Here is a 19355-nt window from a genome sequence, read left to right as displayed (position 1 = left end):
CCACACTAGCGCGCCTAGCCAACTCTATGGCTGCTTCGCGACGCAACGTTGGCGCAACTGCGCAGCGACGCCATTTTTCATAGCGCTGACTAGACGCCGTTGCTCAAAAGACGCTAGTGTGGGGTTTCTCTAAGGTCCTCCTTAAGCTTTGGATTCCTCCGAAAACGGTGCCGTCATATAGCGGCAGCAAAAGACGGCCGTCTTTACGGTGGCGACATGTGGAAAGTACCACGGCGTCATAACACACCGTCATCCACCAAGGTCAAAGCGGCAAATTTGAAAAATGTAGGCGCGATGGGATAACGTCCCATAGAAAATTTGAATTTCGCGCCTTTTCTTACTGACAAGATTTGCTTGATCATCTATAATTTACTTGGAGGATGAAATATCATCAGAAGAGGAAAATAATCGTAGTACGGAATCATTTATTCAAATCTCGTGTCATTTATTCAAAATGGCGTCACCACTATCTAATAAAACGTTCACGAAACTATCGACAAGGTCATGACGGCCGTCATCTTACGTTACGTTGACAATCAACGTAACGTAACGCCGTCTAGGAAACCGCGCCATCTTGTTTACATAGACAACGTTCTAGTGACGTCAGTCAACGCTATATAGCGGCCGTAATATGACAGCACCGTTTTCGGAGGAATCCAAAGCTTTAAGGGCCACACACTGACAATCCAACCTCTAGACTGAGCTTAGGCCAATTCTTTCATGACACCGATGCTGCCAAAAATACGGGGGTGCGGGGGGACGAGGTGAGCGAATCCCGTGCCGTGATTGGTCCGTTCAAAGACGGAATCACGGCACGAGATTGACTCGAAGATGGAGTAAAGCTTTGGATTCCTCCGAAAACGGTGCCGTAATATGACGGCCGCTATATAGCGTTGACTGACGTCACTAGAACGTTGTTTATGTAAACAAGATGGCGCGGTTTCCTAGACGGCGTTACGTTACGTTGATTGTCAACGTAACGTAAGATGACGGTCGTCATGACGGTGTCGATAGTTTCGTGAACGTTTTATTAGATAGCGGTGACGCCATTTTGAATAAATGACACGAGATTTGAATAAATGATTCCGTACTACGATTATTTTCCTCTTCTGATGATATTTCATCCTCCAAGTGAATTATAGATGATCAAGCAAATCTTGTCAGTAGGAAAAGGCGCGAAATTCAAATTTTCTATGGGACGTTATCCCTTCGCGCCTACATTTTTCAAATTTCCCGCTTTGACCTTGGTGGATGACGGTGTGTTATGACGCCGTGGTACTTTCCACATGTCGCCACCGTAAAGACGGCCGTCTTTTGCGGCCGCTATATGACGGCCGTCATATGACGGCACCGTTTTCGGAGGAATCCAAAGCTTAACGCTACCGTATGTGTGACAGAGGGGATAGCGCGACTATGCTATGTCTAGAGGTTGGATTGTCTGTGGGGCTACACTAGCGCGTCTAGCCAACTCTATGGCTGCTTCGCGACGCAACGTTGGCGCAACTGCGCAGCGACGCCATTTTTCATAGCGCTGACTAGACGCCGACGCTCAAAAGACGCTAGTGTGGGGTTTCTCTAAGGTCCTCCTTACACTAGCGTGTTCCGAGCGTCGCGTTTAGCCAACTCTATGGCTGCTGCTCGACGCAACGTTGGCGCAACTGCGCAGCGACGCCATTTTCCGTAGCGCTTACTATACGCTGACGCTCAAAAGCCGCTAGTGTCTCTCTAATACAGGGGTATAAAGTGGGATTTAGATTGGCAATGAAGGCGAGCATTTATACACTTAACCTACCTACTAGGGATGTAAGGCCTTTCACACGGGACAACCCAGAAATTACTAGTTGTAATCTGGTTATTTTTTGAGTTGCACCGTGTAAGAAGCACTCTGCGATTATCATACATTTGCGTTCCATACGAGTTTGGTTCCAATACTTTACTTGAGTTCACGTTTACTACCTGTCTATCTAATAGCTCCCGGCGTAATATTTTACAAGTAAAATAGCGCCTATGTGTGGTGACCGCGGAACTTTTCTGAATCTGACAATTTGTAAGTCTTATTCGCATTTATCAATAAAACTTATTACTATACTTGGTCAACCAGATCTTGACAGTAGAAAAAGGCGGCAATTTGAAAAATGTAGGCGCGAAGGGATATCGTCCCATAGAAATATTGAATTTCGCGCCTTTTTTTACTGACAAGATTTGGTTGACCAGCTATAGTTCTGATGACATTTTTATCATGTTTTTGTTTTAGTCGTGTCTAACACTCGTTGCACGCGAATAGGTAGTGTGCTCTCTGTCACACTTACCTGTGGCGGGCAGCGTCCTGTCTCTTTTAATTGCTACCAAGTGTTAAACGCAACTATAACCTAATCTAAGATATAGTGACGAAATTACTGAATTGCTAACGGCTCAAAAATGATCTGACCATATTGAAATACTTTAAGCTATTTTATTCGCGAAACATCTGAATATTATAAGATTGATAAAGTAGTCGTAGATTTAGTAATAATTAACATAATGAAACATTAAATGCAATACTACTGTTCCTAATAGGATTTTATAAACCCCAAAAATTAATATACCCCAGGCGGGCTACTACCGGTGTTATTTTAATGCCAATTCATTTAAGTATTAGGAATATTAAGATATATTCTGATTATGAGTCGAAATCCGTGATATTTAAATAATATTACACTTAGAATAATATTTTATCTAATTTGATTATTTTAAAATTTGACACTTATTCTTATTATATTTTCAATGCATCTTATTTAGTTGATTTTTATGCTTGTGTAGTATCTATAATTTGTTTGTTTTATTCTAATTTTGAATGCCACCTCGTGTGATTATTTGACGAGAAATAATAATCTCCTAATATTTTCTTATATTCTTTTTATGTTACTTTATAAATTTTATAATAACTAACTTTATCTCTGTTTATTCTCAAATTATTCTAAATCTCAAATTTAAAATAAACTCAAATCCTGTAATTGACTTAGATAAATATATAGCTGTGATAATTCAGTGCCAGTAAATATATAATCCAACTAAATTGACCATACTTTTTAATTAAGCAATACATATAAAAAAAGCATGTAAGAGCGATGTCTGCATTATGGACATTATGGTCTGAGATTGGTGAAATAAATATTTTGATTTAGCGTTAATCTTAATTTAGGAAAAATTGCCAAATATGTAACAATGTGAATGAAGAATTTAAGCTTAATATTGAAATTATAAATTTAGTTTAACTTTAAGAATTAGCATATAATGCATGGAACAATATGAAACCTTCAAAATTATCCGATATCCTAAAACATATTTTTGTTTACATTCACAACAAACAAGCTTTCACAAAAACTTATTCAACGATTAAAGTAAGGATTGCGATAAGCATTGACCCCCCATTTCCTATATCTATCGCTCGCGCATAATTATTTTGCTGTCCCACTCGCACAGTGGCATTGACCGCCGGCAGCATCGGCAGGACAGCAATATAATTATGCGCGTGCGATAGAGATAGGAAATAGCGGGTCTTCGTGCTCAGCGTCCTTACTTTTCCTATCTTTACGATTTACCTAGTTTTGAATTACACTTGTGAGATACATTGATACTTTATTGTATGAATCGATTACTAAAATATTTTTACAGTAAGTACATAATGGGGCTACTTTTCCGCACTAGTGCGTAAAATAGCACTTTTCGTGCGTATGTCGAAACTTTAAAGTGCCATATGTACTGTAAAACGTTGTTCGATACACGTGCGAATAGGTAATTCGCAACTCGTTTCGAATTTCCTCTTTTTCGCACTTGTATCGAAAATAACTATTGTCAGTCTCAGAAACATCCAGAAAGTTCTTCGATTATATGGAAATGCATATTGTTCCAAAATAATTCTGAAATTATAAGTATAAGGGCATTTATAACTGCATTTATTTTGAATAGACTAGGTTTTAAATTATAAGACAATGTAACCAGAGTTGTGCAATTGTATACCCGATTTTATGCGTTCATACATTGTAACTTTAAAATATGTATGTTTGATTTTAAAGTTATAATGTATTCAACGAAGTACCTATGTATGTATGTAACATTATCATTAGTCATTTTAATATTTTAATAAACGATTTTATAAATAACACATTTTGTTTTATTTTCTAAATAGTTAAGAACTTCATCATCATCTTCCTCGCGTTGTCCCGGCATTTTGCCACGGCTCATGGGAGCCTGGGGTCCGCTTGGCAACTAATCCCAGTAATTGGCGTGGGCACTAATTTTTACGAAAGCGACTGCCATCTGACCTTCCAACCCAGAGGGTAAACTAAGGTATTGGGATTAGTCCGGTTTCCTCACGATGTTTTCCTTCACCGAAAAGCGACTGGTAAATATCAAATGATATTTCGTACATAAGTTCCGAAAAACTCATTGGTACGAGTACGAGCCGGGGTTCGAACCCGCGACCTCCGGATTGCAAGTCGCACGCTCTTACCGCTAGGCCACCAGCGCTTCTTAAAAAAATAGAACTTATATTCGTTAATATTTGTATTATAATTATAAATCAAATTAAATTATTTATCTACACAAACGAATGTCGCAATTTTACTTGTAAGTAAATAACCCGTGATAAAACTATGTAGGACAATATTTTTTCCCAACCCTCTTTATACCTCTACAAAACATCCTCACGCGAACTTATTTCACACAGCCAAAAATCGCACAAAAGAACCAAAAATCAATAATGCAAAAACTTATTAATCCCGTATCCCTTGCCGCATTGTGTTACACAATACACAGAGTCTCAAGGTGCTTTAATGAAAGGGGCAACTGAGAAGGGCCTTCGGGGATCTTTCCCACAAGGGTAGTGGTCATTTTGGTTGCAAGGTATAATAAGATTATGGAGTCGGAGCTTTGCGAAAGGAAGGAATGACGCGCGGAGGGCTAATTTCAGCGTTCGATTATAACTGAGTTTGAGTTATTACAATTAGATTTTTTTTATCGGAAATGTCTTCTTTAGGAATATTTTGTTTGAATTTCTTAAAGATTAATAAGTTTATGAGATATTGGCTAAAAACGAAATAAGTTGTTTTATTTTTTATTGTTTATAACTTTTGCCAAATTTTATGTGCTAATAATATACGCTTTTATAGACATCATTCTGAATCCAATGAGGTCTCACACGTATTTCTAGGAACAGAATCTCAATATTTTTACCAAAAGATAAGGTTAGTCAATTATTTTGCTTGTGCTTAACATATAAATAGAGTTCCTAACCTACTAATTACTTATAATAGGTATGTACTTTAACTTCCTATTCAATATCTAGATATACGTGGCTCTACCGACTCAATTCATATTCAAAAGTTGCCGCGCGTGACCGTATCGCATTTTAGCGGTAAGGCCGCCTATTATTTTAGTTTCTTTATATTGTGTAAGCCGATTCCTCATAGGAACATAGTAGGTTACGTATCAAATGTTTGCATTTAAACCCTATCAAACAGATAAAGCGCTTTTTAATAGACTTTATTATTATGGACAAGTATATCGGCATTTCATGTTTGAACCGACTGGCCAACACGTAAAAACTGTCATTTGAAAATAAACCCTTTCCACTCCTGTTAAGTTACACATTCGAATGTATCGGGGCTACAAAAACAACACCTGTCGCTTATTGTGGGAACGAGTCGATATAGGTGAACCGGGAAGGAACTCTATAACGCAGTCTAATTAGGACTTTAAAACATGATTCATAAGGTATATTTTGTGTTGCAACGGGGTCATATAATAACCTGTTCAGAAATGGTGGTATGAAAATAGCGATAGTAAATCAACCCTTAGATGGGGCTCTAGAAGAGTTACAATAGTGTTGCTTATTGATACATTTATGTATTTAGACTATTTCCCTAGCTTTTCCAGAGTCCTGCGGGCTCAGCACGGTTCCATTTTTATCGACTATCACTATGCCCGTCACTTTCGCACTTACATACTTGTTAGAACGTGACAGGCATGGTGATAAACGATAAAAATGCTACCGTGCTACTAGGGCAGACTTTACCTAGATTCAAATAGGTATCTATTTGAAATGGGTAGGTATTAGGACCCACCCTTCATCATACAATACGGTAACATCTACTTACCTACTTATCACATTAACTTATTGGATACCTACTAATACTTAGCTACAGTGCCGGCCCGAGCCCTTGATCAGCGTAGAGCGAAATCGGGTTTTGGCGCCCTTTGTTGAAGTTTTTAAGCGTATTTTGGGCCCCCGCCACACTCGCGTCTTTTAAAACTTTTTTTCTCATTTGCCATTTTGGCGCCTCCCTTGCCATCCGGCGCCTAGAGCGGCCGCTCCACTCGCTCTATTACCCTAGATTCGGGCCTGCTTAGGTAGGTACTTCAATATTTCTAATCATCATCTTCTTCGCGTTATCCCGGTATTTCTCATGGGGGCCTGGGGTCCGCTTGGCAACTATCCCGAGAATTGGCGTAGACACTTGTTTCAATATTTCTATATATAATAATCGTCGAATTAATTCTTCTTCTTGTTTCTTAATTTATCTTGATAGGTATCATTGAAACTGCAAGTTCTCAAAACCTTCGGCGCGTAATAAATCTACTATCCAAAAGATCAATATCTTAATAAACCTAGAAACTTAACTTATAAATCTCCCGAGTCCTTAGTCCTACAAGCGAGCGTTTTTTGCAATCTGTTACCTTTTTCATTCAAGATTACGACGTAACTATTAGTATTCATTCAAAAACTGATAACGTACTTAAATAATCATTTCTTAAACTAGCAAGTAAGACCGTTCAAGTTGACATTTTCTCTTTTTAAACCTAAAATAAATGAGTTTTCTTGGGAGGCTTTTTCAAAATTGGCAGTGAGAACTGTCGTTTCGGTTCTCAATTTTGCAGTAAACAAGAATCATTTGATACAGAAATGATTACAATTCAATTCACCATATCTTTTACGAGCGGCTAAGACTATTGAAAATCAAAGATTCATTAAAAAAAATGGATATTTAACCTTCCGAACTTTCTTCATTTTTTGGGTGAAAACAGGGTTACATTATATTTTTTTATCGCAAATTGTACTATTATTTTGCCCTAAAAATAATATTATAGCAAACTATAACTATACGTTAACCCATAAAAAAATAATCATAACTATAGGACCTACCTTGCCGTAAATTTATATTATTTTAAAACACGTATAAATCACGCTGCACCGACGCCGCGCGCTCATTCTCCGCCGAGGCGGCTTAGGGGACGGACCTGTGCTCGATCGTCAGGCGTTCGGTGACTATGGTGCGTTCGTAAACAGCCAGAGAGTTCCGAGAAGTGCTGTATACAGCGACTAGAAAATCTTGATACAAATAAGTACATTTTTTACACCATATTTAATTTCAACAACAGACTCTCGCTAGGTGATAGGTTTTCAGTGTTACTTGAATACTGGTTAGGTTTTGCATTATTATTATACCCGGACGACCTGGATAATGTCCAGGTTCTCATGATGGAGTCAGGAGTTGGTCACCGAACTCCTAATCTACTCATCATAACTCCATCGTGTTTGGGCTCAATAGATTTGCCTCGACGAGCACCTTCGTTCTAGATGAGGTCCAGGTTCTCATGATGGAGTCAGGAGTTGGTCACCAGAACTCCTAATCTACATATTATCACTCCATCGTGTTTGGGCTCATTAGATTTGCCCTGACGAGCACTATATATCTTGAGGAGGTCCAGGGTCTCATGATGGAGTCAGGAGTCGGTCACCAGAACTCCTAATCTACTCATCATAACTCCATCGTATTTAGGATTATTAGATTTGTCCTGACGAGCACCATCTATCTAGATGAGGTCCAGGGTCTCATGATGGAGTCAAGAGTTGGTCACCAGAACTCCCTAATCTACTTATCATAATTCCATCGTGTTTGGGCGCATTCGATTTGCCTTGACGAGCACCATCTATCTAGATGAGGTCCAGGTTCTCATAATGGAGTCAGGAGTTGGTCACCAGAACTCCTTATCTACTCATCATAACTATATCGTGTTTGGGCTCAATAGCTTTGCCCTGACGAGTACCATCGATCTAGATGAGGTCCAGGGCACAGGGCTATATTATAGTTCTTACGAACAGATACTTATCTCTCAAAGAAAACTCAAATGCCTACCGTTTTAATACCTACACAAAAATACAATGGAATGACCTTCAACGCACCGCTCCCCGCACCGCGCGCACCGGCACAAAGCTAGGGTTGCCGACGCTTAGAAATTATTTTACAAATAAGTACCTACCTACTTACCTAAACTATAGATTGTATGAAAGATACCTACCTACTTACCTAAGGTACAAATATAAGTTTTATTAATTGTAAAATAACTATGAGCAAGATAAGTTGCAATAAGTAATTAATAATTATAATATTCCTTTTATCATTATTAATTACTTATAAATTTATTTTATTATTCTCTTTATTTATCTTTTGTCTTAAGTTAGGGTTTTTCCTTATTTTATTATTTATTATGATGAGTGACTGCGAAATATTTTAAAAGGTCATATCTCCCTACAGTAACCGTAGTGTTTATGCCGTTTTATAAACCGCGTAAACACTACGCGGTTTATAAAACGGCGTACTACGTAGCTTGCGACTATCGTAAAAAAAATTGGTATAAGTACTTATATTGAGAACGTCTAATAGTTACTTTTCCTATCAATCGGTAGAGCAAACACGGATTTTTTTATTAGTTTTTTTTTGTTTCTGCATCCATCCACAATTCCACACTACAACATGTGTTATTTGTTCGTGAAGAAGACATTTATTTCGCATACATTTTGGCATATTCGAGCGCCGGCGACCAACTAGCTTGATTTTCTACCGTGAACGGGAAGAGATTCGTAGGTATAAATCCGTGCTCGCGCGGAGAGTTCCATAGGCCTGAGCGCCTACCGCGAACCACGTTCGACGTGTTGCCTCTCTGTCGCACTTGTAAATTCGTACGTAAGTGTGACAGGGAGGTAACACGTCGAACGTGGTTCGCGGTAGGCCCTCTGTCCAGGGTATCTTAATGGAGTGGAGCGAAGATGGCATAATATAAATAATCGGATTTCGGTATTGACCCCGACGAGGCCATCAAACAAAAAAAAATGTGGAATGTAGTCAACGGTATCATGGTTTTAAATAAAAACAATGACTGGTTTTAACAGATAGGGCCAGTTGCATATCACAAATAAAGAAACATGTTTATTTGCAGTATGGACGGGCCCCGACTTTCCCCTAAAAACAGAAATAGTAGGTACAAAAAGACGACAATTTGTGGGCAGCAAAAATGTAAACAAAACTCATGGTTTGTCATGGTTTGTAAAAAAAAAACAACGGGTTGCACTCCGGGAGTGCCGGCAGAAGTGAAAACTCAATGACTAGTGCAAAATGTCTGCAGCACTATGTATAATTGATGTTAATGCCATATAGCGTTATTTCGTCGCATTACTTGAAACCCCTAAGCACATCACTGTTGGTACTCGAGTTATATTAATACCGGTTAGAGGGAAACTCACTAGATGGCATTTAAATCAATAAAGAAAAACTCAATAACATTGTAACAGTTTTTTGATCAGGTCACGTGTCCGTCTTACGGTCACGTGATCTGTCGCGAGTTTAACATTTTTTCCCCACCTCAAAAAGTGCACAGCGCCGCTAAAGAAGTTTGAAAATACAACACTACTACAATGACGAATATTAGTAGTAAGGTTTATTCGGGTAATTCCGAAAATCATTGTAAAATCACTCATATTCCGTTGTAGTAAGAGTCAGCTTTCGGAATTATCCGCCACTATTCGTTCATTCGGAAATACCCGAATACACCTTATTCATAAGAAGAGTGATTGTCACAATAATTCCATGCCAGAGGTAAATATTGTTATTATTTACTCGCCTCTGGTTATATATTATCCCAACACATACACTCTATTGACTACTACCATGCTTATAAAATAAAATAAAGAGTGCCAATATAACGCTAAAAATAATGTTACTTTGCAATTAAATTGAAAAGTATCAATATTATTCTCGCCTGCGTTGAAACGCGCTTAACTTTGCCGGCGCTCGCGTACCGAGCGCCAACGCCATCTATCGAGTGTTATTTCGTGAAATCGGTGAACGCTCTAAGGAATAAGGCCTCTTAATCACTCATCATCAATACGATTTATTTTACAAATATTAGGGGCACCGACAATGGCGTTTTTGTAGCATCCGGAGCACCCGGAAACTCATTTTTTTTAAATCTCAATAAAAACGGGTACGTTTTTTAAGCACCTGTCCACATGGGAACCAGAGATTTGAGGAAGTAGAAAAAGTCGTTTAATACGAGGACTAGTGTGGGAGAAACTGATTCCTATTGGAATTTTGAAACAATGAAAGTTGTGACAAAAAATATTAGGTACAAAAAAAGATTACTTTTGGTTATAACTTTCAAGTCTTTCACGTTTGTTTTGTATAGCTTCCGGTACGATGGATGAGCCAATATAATTTCGTTGGCTTTCTGCCGTAGGGCCCGTAGGTACAATAAGGACTTAAAACCAACTTCGAATGAATTCATAGTTAAATTAAGTGTAGCCTGTAGGTAAGTACAGTCGCTATCAGATATATCGGAGCGGCCAAGACGTTCAGATATGTTTGAGCACCTTGGCAGATCCGATATATCTGATGGCGACTGTATTAGGTACCTACCATAAAATTACCTCAGACGATTTTTTATTCACGTACCTATATTTTGTTTACTGACTCGCATTATAGGTATTAATATTATTATAGACATTAAATTCCGGTACCTACGGCGCAATCGATCGGCATCTTGGCTGGGGCTCCCTGGTGTAGTCGGAACTGTGTTATTATCTATAGGTACTATTAGGTACAACCTAAGTGCAGTACCTTGGTAAAAGAATAATAAAAACCGGCCAAGTGCGAGTCGGACTCGCGCATGATGGCCCGTAACAGTAGGTACGCAAAAAACGGTTCAATATCATATAATCATTTAATCAGTTCATATAATCAGTATAATCACGTTTGTTGTATGGGAGCCCCGCTTAAATATTTATTTTATTCCGTTTTTAGTATTTGTTGTTATAGCGGCAACAGAAATACATAGGTTACTTACCTATAGTAATGGACCCTATAATGGACGTGGAACCGGTAATGGGACATAAAACCACAAATCCTCTAAAATAAGTATGTAAAAGTAGTTTATAAACACTGGCAATATTTAACCATAAATAAGAGTCATATTAGAGCTGTTTAAGTTTGACTTTTTATTAATTTCGGTTACTTTTTAAGAAATTGGCGCCAACCCAAAAGTTGCCGTGTCACTGAAAAAATAACCAGTATGACTTCTTAACAACTTCGCTAAGAGAGGTGAGTTCATATATTAAATTGTAATTAAATATTACTTGGTGTAAACTAGAATGTGTTTTGTTAATTGCATTTACCATGAGATAAGGTATACAACACACTATGTTGTGACTCTAGATATGTATAAAAATAGTGGTATTTTGCCCAATCCCATTATAGGAGCTGTAAAACTGCATACCTCCTATGATGGGACAATTTACATAATGATGCTTGTCATGGCGTAATTTCATATTTAAACAATTCAGAAGTATAATGTAGTTACGAACTATGTCAGGAGGTCTCCTCGGACCAGATCTTATGATGGAGACAGGAGGTGGCCATAGGAACTCTGTGATAAACGCAACCTAATTGTGTTTGGGTTTGTTAGAATTGTCTCGATGAGTATTAGTTGGCTGTCGAAAGAAAAATACATTCTTACATAAAAGCTTATACCAAACATGACTAATAACTAGTTTTTTGCCAAAAACTTATTCCTTATATTCCAGATCGGGTATGTCCATTATGGGGGGCCCATTACTGGAGCTTTGCTGTCCATGACTGGAGAAAAAAATCATACTTTTAATTTATTAATTATGTGGAAACTAATTGCAGTATCTTTGATACAACACGCCTTAAACATGAAAGAAGGATAGGATATTCATCTTTTAACAAGCTAAGCGGTAGTACTTTTACATGTATCAGGGAAATATCACAAATACTCCAAATTTCCTCTTAAATGTCCCATGACTGGTGCCGTTACATTACATCATTTGTGAAAATTTCAACTGTGTATGCTATCATGGTTCATGAGATACCTACCTACAGCCTGGTGACAGACGGGCAGTGGAGTCTTAGTAACAAGGTCCCGTTTTTACCCTTTGGGTACCCTAAAAACTACCTAAAACACGTTATTCCCATACATGTCATATCACCATATGTCACATTTGCTGACCGCGCTCACCTTCCCTTTTTTGATCCTAATAAATTACATCCCTTCATCCCGTAGGATGTGGCCCGTTACACCACCAATCCAATTTAATTGCGACACTTTTCACTCCTATTCCATTGACTTAAGGTTTATTTTTGCGTGGTCGGATTGTATTGTGATGCGGAAGTGAGTTCACGCCCGTTCACATGGTCCTGCGATGCTAGGGATTATGGGATAAATGATGGCAGTTACAGGTTTTAGTTGTATAAGTAAATAAGGATTATTATTTGAGAAGCTTGTAAAGAATAAGAATCGTTATGATTGCCGTAAGTAAACAGAGCGATCCTTATCCTTTAATCTCGAGTTTTGTTTTCGTAATACTGCCGATATGGTCAGGAAAGATCACTTACTTATTTGATTTAAGTAGGTAGGTACCAACATACAGTCAGTAGCAGAAGTTGCTAAGCGGGCCAGCTGGCCTAGCCAAGGTTACAATCGCTACCGCTTCGACGTAGAAAAGCTTTGTGTCTCTCTACCACTCTTTCATATTAGTGCGACAGTGAGAGTTGCGTTTCGATCGCTACGGAGCGTAAGCGATTGGCATGTTAGCTACGCGGACAGGTGCTCACAATGATCTTGACGCGACTTTATTGTTAAGAGAATAAGAGTCAAGGTACCTAATTTTGAACACCTCGCCCGCTGAGCAACTTCTGCTCCTGACTGTACCTACTTTATTTACGTTTTGTTATGTTAGATGCTTTTGTTTTATATTGGATTACTGATTACCGACTCAAAAACGGAAGATAACAGAAGTTAATCATCAATTCAACACCCCCGATCAAATAGCATCCCACGTTCATTAAGATCCTTGTCTCATTTGTTCATTAACATCATATTTCCATATTCTAAAATACCATCAAATTGTTGCATGCAACGCAACGGTCAAACTTTACAAAACTGCCACAGTTAAAATATTGTCCATTACGTAACTTTAGATAATAAACATTGCTGATTCCCGAGACAGGCGTAAAGAAGCTCTTATGTTGTTACATGTTTACTCGTAAGTAGACTAATCTTATCATATGCAGTCTAAATATAACAACGGAATACTAAGATGCGTAAAGTAGGTAGGTAAGTACCTAGGGCATAACATTGTAGCCATAAATTTGACAGCTGAAGTAGTTAGCACCATACATTTCATAAAAGTTTAAAATTTTAAGTTTTCGAGCATAATACCTACCTACCTAAAAAAATTATTATATCTGTAAGTATTGATACTATTGATCATAGAAAAATTGCAATCACGCGGTGAAAACTAATGTGTGTAAATAGCCACTGCCGCCACTGAGCAACTCACAAGTTTTTTTTTACATATTAGGCAATTTCGGTATTTTTCAAGCTCATGGGCAGTTATAGTCGAGCTAATACCAGGTGAACTTATTCCTACCATCATCCCAAGGCGAAAAGTTCTCATAATCCTAACTGACACACTGCATGTACATATTATATGTATGTATATATGTATATGGGTAGTTAAGATACTGTATCCTCAGTACCGTGGCGTTCCCACAGTTCAGCACATCAGCGACACATGACATCGTATTAGCCACCTTTCATTAGCTGCATGCACGTCACACTCCGGTGACCACCACAACTTTACCGCTCATATTAAAAACACCAATCGAATTGCACCCTTAATCCGTCACACATAAAGCTGAGGGTGAGTTTTATCAGCTCTATATAACTTTGTCAGGTATTTCAGAACAACTTTAAAAGTGCATGCGATCAAATACTATTTAAGCTTTAGCGTAACGGAATAAAGGTGATTTTAGATTGGATTATCCTTAATTAAATGCATTTCTAAAGTGGTTTGGTTGGACCGTGGGAGAAAGTAATGATCTAATTAAATATGTATTTTATCCTTATTTTATCGTATGACGGTATGTGTAAAGGTCATAGTATACGGCACCTGGTGAGTTCACGAGTTTATTGATAAGTTCAAATAAGAGGTACATAAATGTAAGGGTAGGTACTTATAGGTTATTTATTTGGTATCTTGTTTCGGTAAACCTTTAAGGATTAAATTTGTTTGTTTTGGAATGAAAAGGGGAAATGGCTTAATAGTAGATAAATATTTATACTATTATATATATTATATATTTGATATTTTTATTTCCTAATATGTACTTATTTAATAAAATAAGGCATAAATACAATAACAAAACGTATAAACTTTTATTAAAATTAAGTATAAACTACATAATTATATTAAAAACTAATACAAAAAGAAATATTTTTTTTTCTTTAAAGAACTAATTTAATAACTACCTAACAATATTTTATTCACGAAGTTTATTGCAACAAATTTTTCAATTTAGTACCTATTCATGCCAGGCATAGCAGGTGTCCATAGGCTACCATGACTGCTTACGATCAGGCGGCCCGTATGCTTGTTTGTCAGCGATGTGGTATAAAAATACTAAAATATGCATGGATAACATTAACAATAAAACGTAAAATACTAAGTAGGTAAGTATGCTTTAGTACCTTCTGGCATAAATCGCTGAAAGATTGCTGAAATACATACAGGGGTTCATAAGTAGCTACTTTTAGTACTTTACCTATATTGAAATTGTTGCATTCACCTACTTAATCCATCAAACAAAATGACCCATTTCCCAAAACTGCAAATTCTAACTCGAACCCACCTAATCGCAAAACGACAAAAACACCTCACCCTTTGCACCTTTACACATTCCCACACTCCGTGAGAACTACCCCCGTCTATAAAGTATCCAGTTCGAACTCATACAACACCACGACAAAAAACTCTGTACTTTGTTAGCGCCCGACCCTTCACGGTAGAGCGCACACATAAAGTTTCAAATTAAACCAACAAGATGCGACTCTAAATAAACGTGTAGCTTGCGGGGTGCGCGTGAGTCGATCAAGTATGGAGTTTTTTTGCGTGCGTGCGGCGCGCGGTTATTGTGGTACTTTATGGATGCGCGTGCGGTCCTGCATTCCCATGCTATACAGGATAAGGGGCAGCGCATGTAGCTTCACTTTAGTGAAAATGGCATAGGTATTAATTTTTGTAATTGATTTTAGGCTTTAGGTATTGTTGTCTGTCAGATCTTTCAATTAATGGAATAAGTTTATCGTATTTTAAAAGTAAATGGATGACTAATCTAATAATAAATAAATATTTTTTTTATAATTAAAATAAATGTAATAAATAATAATGTTTACAACATTATTATTTTACAAGTTTAACAACTCTATTAGGTAAACGAAGTTTTTTAAACGGATGTTAAAGTTTTTTTAAGTTTACCGTAACATTACAAATATTACAATTAAATTAATAAATGATTATAAAATTCAACTTTAGTGAAAATGGCATAGGTATTAATTTTTTTAATTGATTTTAGGCTTTAAGTGTATTGTTGTCTGTCAGATCTTTCAATTAATGGAATAAGTTTATCGTATTTTAAAAGTAAATGGATGACTAATCTAATAATGAATAAATATTTTTTTATAATTAAAATAAATGTAATAGGTAAATAATAATGTTTACAACATTATTATTTAAAAAGTTCAACAACTCTATTAGGTAAACGAAGTTTTTTAAACGGATGTTAAAGTTTTTTTTAAGTTTACCGTAACTTTACAAATATTACGTACAATTAAATTAATAAATGATTATAAAATTCACAAAAAAACACTGATGGATCTCTGTACCATAAAATCAGCACCTATAGAAAAAAATCGCGTTGAAAATAGTCAACAATATTTTCTTGCTTACAATTCTTATACAGGAATCGAACCGCACACAACCGCTACTCCCAACCACTAAGCCACACTCAACAGGTTACCCTATAGAGCGAGAGCGCACGAAAACAACGCATTCCCATACAGTTCCCACCGTAACCCGCCCTTGGTTAGAGCGGAACAGCCACAGTTTGCAATTTCAATTCATAACCGGGAATATACAGGAAGACCAATTTAATACGTTACGTTTGTTCATTCATTGTCATTCTGCGTACGAGTGCCGTCCAGCGCAGACGTGTGTGGACGACTGGTCGTGTATAGACGACTGGTAGTGTGTAGAGGACTGGTAGTGTGTAGATGACTGGTAGTGTGTTAGTGTGTAGACGACTAAATAGTGTAAAATGCCGTGCAGTGAAGACGATGATTCGCAAAATGGGTTTTCCGAGCAGCAAATGTCAAAAGCGGAGATGCGAAAGGTGATTGAAAGTGTTTAAGTGATTTTTAGATAAGTACCTACTTAAGTGTTTTTTTACATTCTGGTTAAATCACCTACGTGTGATAGTTGATGCGCAAAATAAAAATATTACGCAATAATAATTTAATTCGCGAGTTATCTGGTGTACCTACCTAATATTAAATGTTTTTTATTTATTTTATTTTTTTATTTTATTTTATTGGGAAACAAACAGCTTTCAATCTTACACAATATGAATTAATATTAATAAAACACAAGCCAAAACAGTTTCCACTAGTAAATTAAAGCAGATATGCTCAAAGGGAAGTACTTAATAGAATACAAAAAATACAAAACGTATTATCCAAAGCAATCAAGCAAACTGAAAGTTATTGAACTACATTATTGTTTCATTTTAACTACTGTATTATTTTAACTAAACTTGTTAGTTAAATCGAGAAGAAAAGAGAAAGAAAGGAAAAATAAATAAATAGATGTACATTCTATGCTAATGTTAGTTTGTTAGGTACATCGTTATAATTATTACTAAGTTAGGGTTTATTTTATTTTATGTAAAGATATATAGAAACTATATATGTACAGGACTTTGCAAGTGCTAAAAGTAATACTTTATTAGTCTAATAAGATCATTTATGATTTACCTATCGTACGCTATGGGAAGGAAAATATTTAGATATTTCAATAAAAAAATACGTTTAACATAAAATTACTAACGATATATTAAGAATTTTTTTAGTTAATTATGCACATAAGCCGCCCACTTTGTACCTATACGATCTCAATCATAGCAAATAAATAATTTACAAAACAGTAGAAATATTTTTACATTGTCGGTAGGTACACTCATGTGCCTTCGATGTTTCCAAAATTGCGTAATTTTCAAGAAAAAATTTTTTTTTTAAACTTCTCTGAATTTTATATCTATCTAGGTACCTATGGATAACGTAATATTCCACCAGTAAAATAAAAACTTGCTATATTAAATAGATGTTTAACTTTCCTACATTTTGTGACTTTCTTTTTACTATTTTTTTGGGAATTTTCATAGCTTGAACTTCTGTACGTAAGCAAAAAGTATGCATAGGCGTGATAATTTTAACTCGTGACTATTATGCCCTGTCTCCATCGTTGCAGACCAACAAGCCGATCATGGAGAAGAAGCGGCGCGCGCGCATCAACAACTGCCTCAACGAGCTCAAGGATTTACTCATGGACCCTGAGAAGGACGTAAGTTACTCCATCGTTAATACTTATTAGAATACTAACCCTTGGATAAAGACCTTTAACAGTGTAATTATACCTTCAAGGTTAACATTTAGTCCCTATAAAACTTTTATATTCTCCATGTTTTATAATACCTATACCTACTGGCGAGGATCAAAAATTGAAGGCGGTAGTAAACCCTTATAGAGGACGTAACCGATTAAACAATTATAACTTGCAAACAGTCATGGGTCTTCAGAACTCTTCCATTCCATGATCTAACAGACTAACCCTCATTTCCATTTCCAGCCAGCCCGCCACTCCAAGCTCGAGAAGGCCGACATCCTCGAGCTCACCGTGAAACACCTGCAAACCCTCCAGCGCCAACAGCTAGCCGCCGCCATCGCCGCCGACCCCGCCGTGCTGCACCGATTCCGAGCTGGATTCGGAGATTGCGCCGTCGAAGTCCGGAGATACTTGTCCAGACTTGCCAGCGTTCCTACTGGATTAAGACACAGACTGGGAAGTCATCTTACCTCCTGTATAAATGGGATAGAACGCCTACATAAGCCTAAAGACTATCCAGCGTTAGTTCCTGACCCTTTAAGACTGGACGATGAAAGACCAAGCGCTTTCCACTGCGTTCGGGCTACGCGACCAACAAGTCCACCCCTAAGCCCCCTCTCCTGCGATTCCGCCTGCGATTCTTCCACAGAACTCGAAACTCCACCGCGACCAGTTCAAAAATTCCCCTTCCCAACACCACCAAGCAGATCAGCGTCCGATCAAGACAGCAGTCCAGAAACACAAAAACCAACAGTATCTTCAACTACAATTACTCCAGAAACTTTGAAGCAAGAAGCTTTAAGAAACAAGAAATATATGGAGCCGTTATCAATAGTTATAGACGTGGAAAACTATAAGATTGGAATCGACGCGTCACCTAAGCGCGCTGTTGACTACTCCATAAGGCAGAAGCTAAAAAGATCTGTGACTGAAACTAGTGGACCTGCGTTAAAGGTGTTACGATTAGAGCCAGAAAGACCTGCAGAAAAACTCTATGACTTGTCAACACCAGAGAGACGAGCACCACCTATATACCCCATAAGGTTGACATTACCTGAAAGTATACCCAGTGCAGTAGAAAGGCCGTCATTTGAAAGACCAGTCAGTTCTGTTATCACGCATACAGCGGAATCTTTGGCGCAGTCTAGTGTGACACAGGAAAAGGTACAGAAGGAGGCAGACACCAGTTCAAAGCCTCCAGAACAGGGGACGTCTACAGAGGTGTGGAGGCCTTGGTGATATGCGCCTATCTATAAGCGTCCCATATGCTGGGCACTGGGATTCAAAAATATATCATCAAGTCCCCATGCTGGCCCAAAGTGGGATGGGGCAAAAATAACTATTGGGAGTGTTAGGGCGTTTACAGACTAGCATTTTATACGCGCTTATAGTTTTCGGAATTGGTGTAGGCGCGTAGGTAGGTATAGATAGACCTTATGCTAGTGGCATCTAAAACCATGTACTGCAATTTCGGGTACCTACCCTTAAATCAGTATTTGTCTGTTGATGAAAAGGGTAAAAA

General features: G+C 37.6%; 1 protein-coding gene across 1 annotated transcript; it reads left to right on the top strand.

Moving 5' to 3' along the window:
* Nucleotides 1-16450: 16450 nt before the first annotated feature.
* On the top strand, nt 16451-19072 carry LOC134653103 (protein deadpan-like). Its single transcript, XM_063508405.1, has 3 exons — nt 16451-16565; nt 17699-17791; nt 18077-19072. Exons 1-3 carry the CDS (start codon nt 16491-16493, stop codon nt 19070-19072), a joined length of 1164 nt encoding a protein of 387 aa, XP_063364475.1. The 5' UTR covers nt 16451-16490.
* Nucleotides 19073-19355: the final 283 nt, after the last annotated feature.

This window comes from Cydia amplana, chromosome 12, assembly GCF_948474715.1.
Source record: "Cydia amplana chromosome 12, ilCydAmpl1.1, whole genome shotgun sequence".
Taxonomy (NCBI): domain Eukaryota; kingdom Metazoa; phylum Arthropoda; class Insecta; order Lepidoptera; family Tortricidae; genus Cydia; species Cydia amplana.
The sequence above is the reverse complement of the archived record's forward strand: the minus strand, read 5'-3'. Positions and strand labels throughout refer to the sequence as shown.

What these genes read in the sequence shown, in the direction of transcription:
- LOC134653103 (XM_063508405.1), top strand. Translation starts at nt 16,491, where the DNA reads ATGCCGTGCAGTGAAGACGATGATTCGCAAAATGGGTTTTCCGAGCAG. An exon ending in CAAAAGCGGAGATGCGAAAG is followed by an intron (nt 16,566 to 17,698) that starts GTGATTGAAAGT and finishes CCATCGTTGCAG; the next exon opens with ACCAACAAGCCGATCATGGA. An exon ending in TCATGGACCCTGAGAAGGAC is followed by an intron (nt 17,792 to 18,076) that starts GTAAGTTACTCC and finishes TTCCATTTCCAG; the next exon opens with CCAGCCCGCCACTCCAAGCT.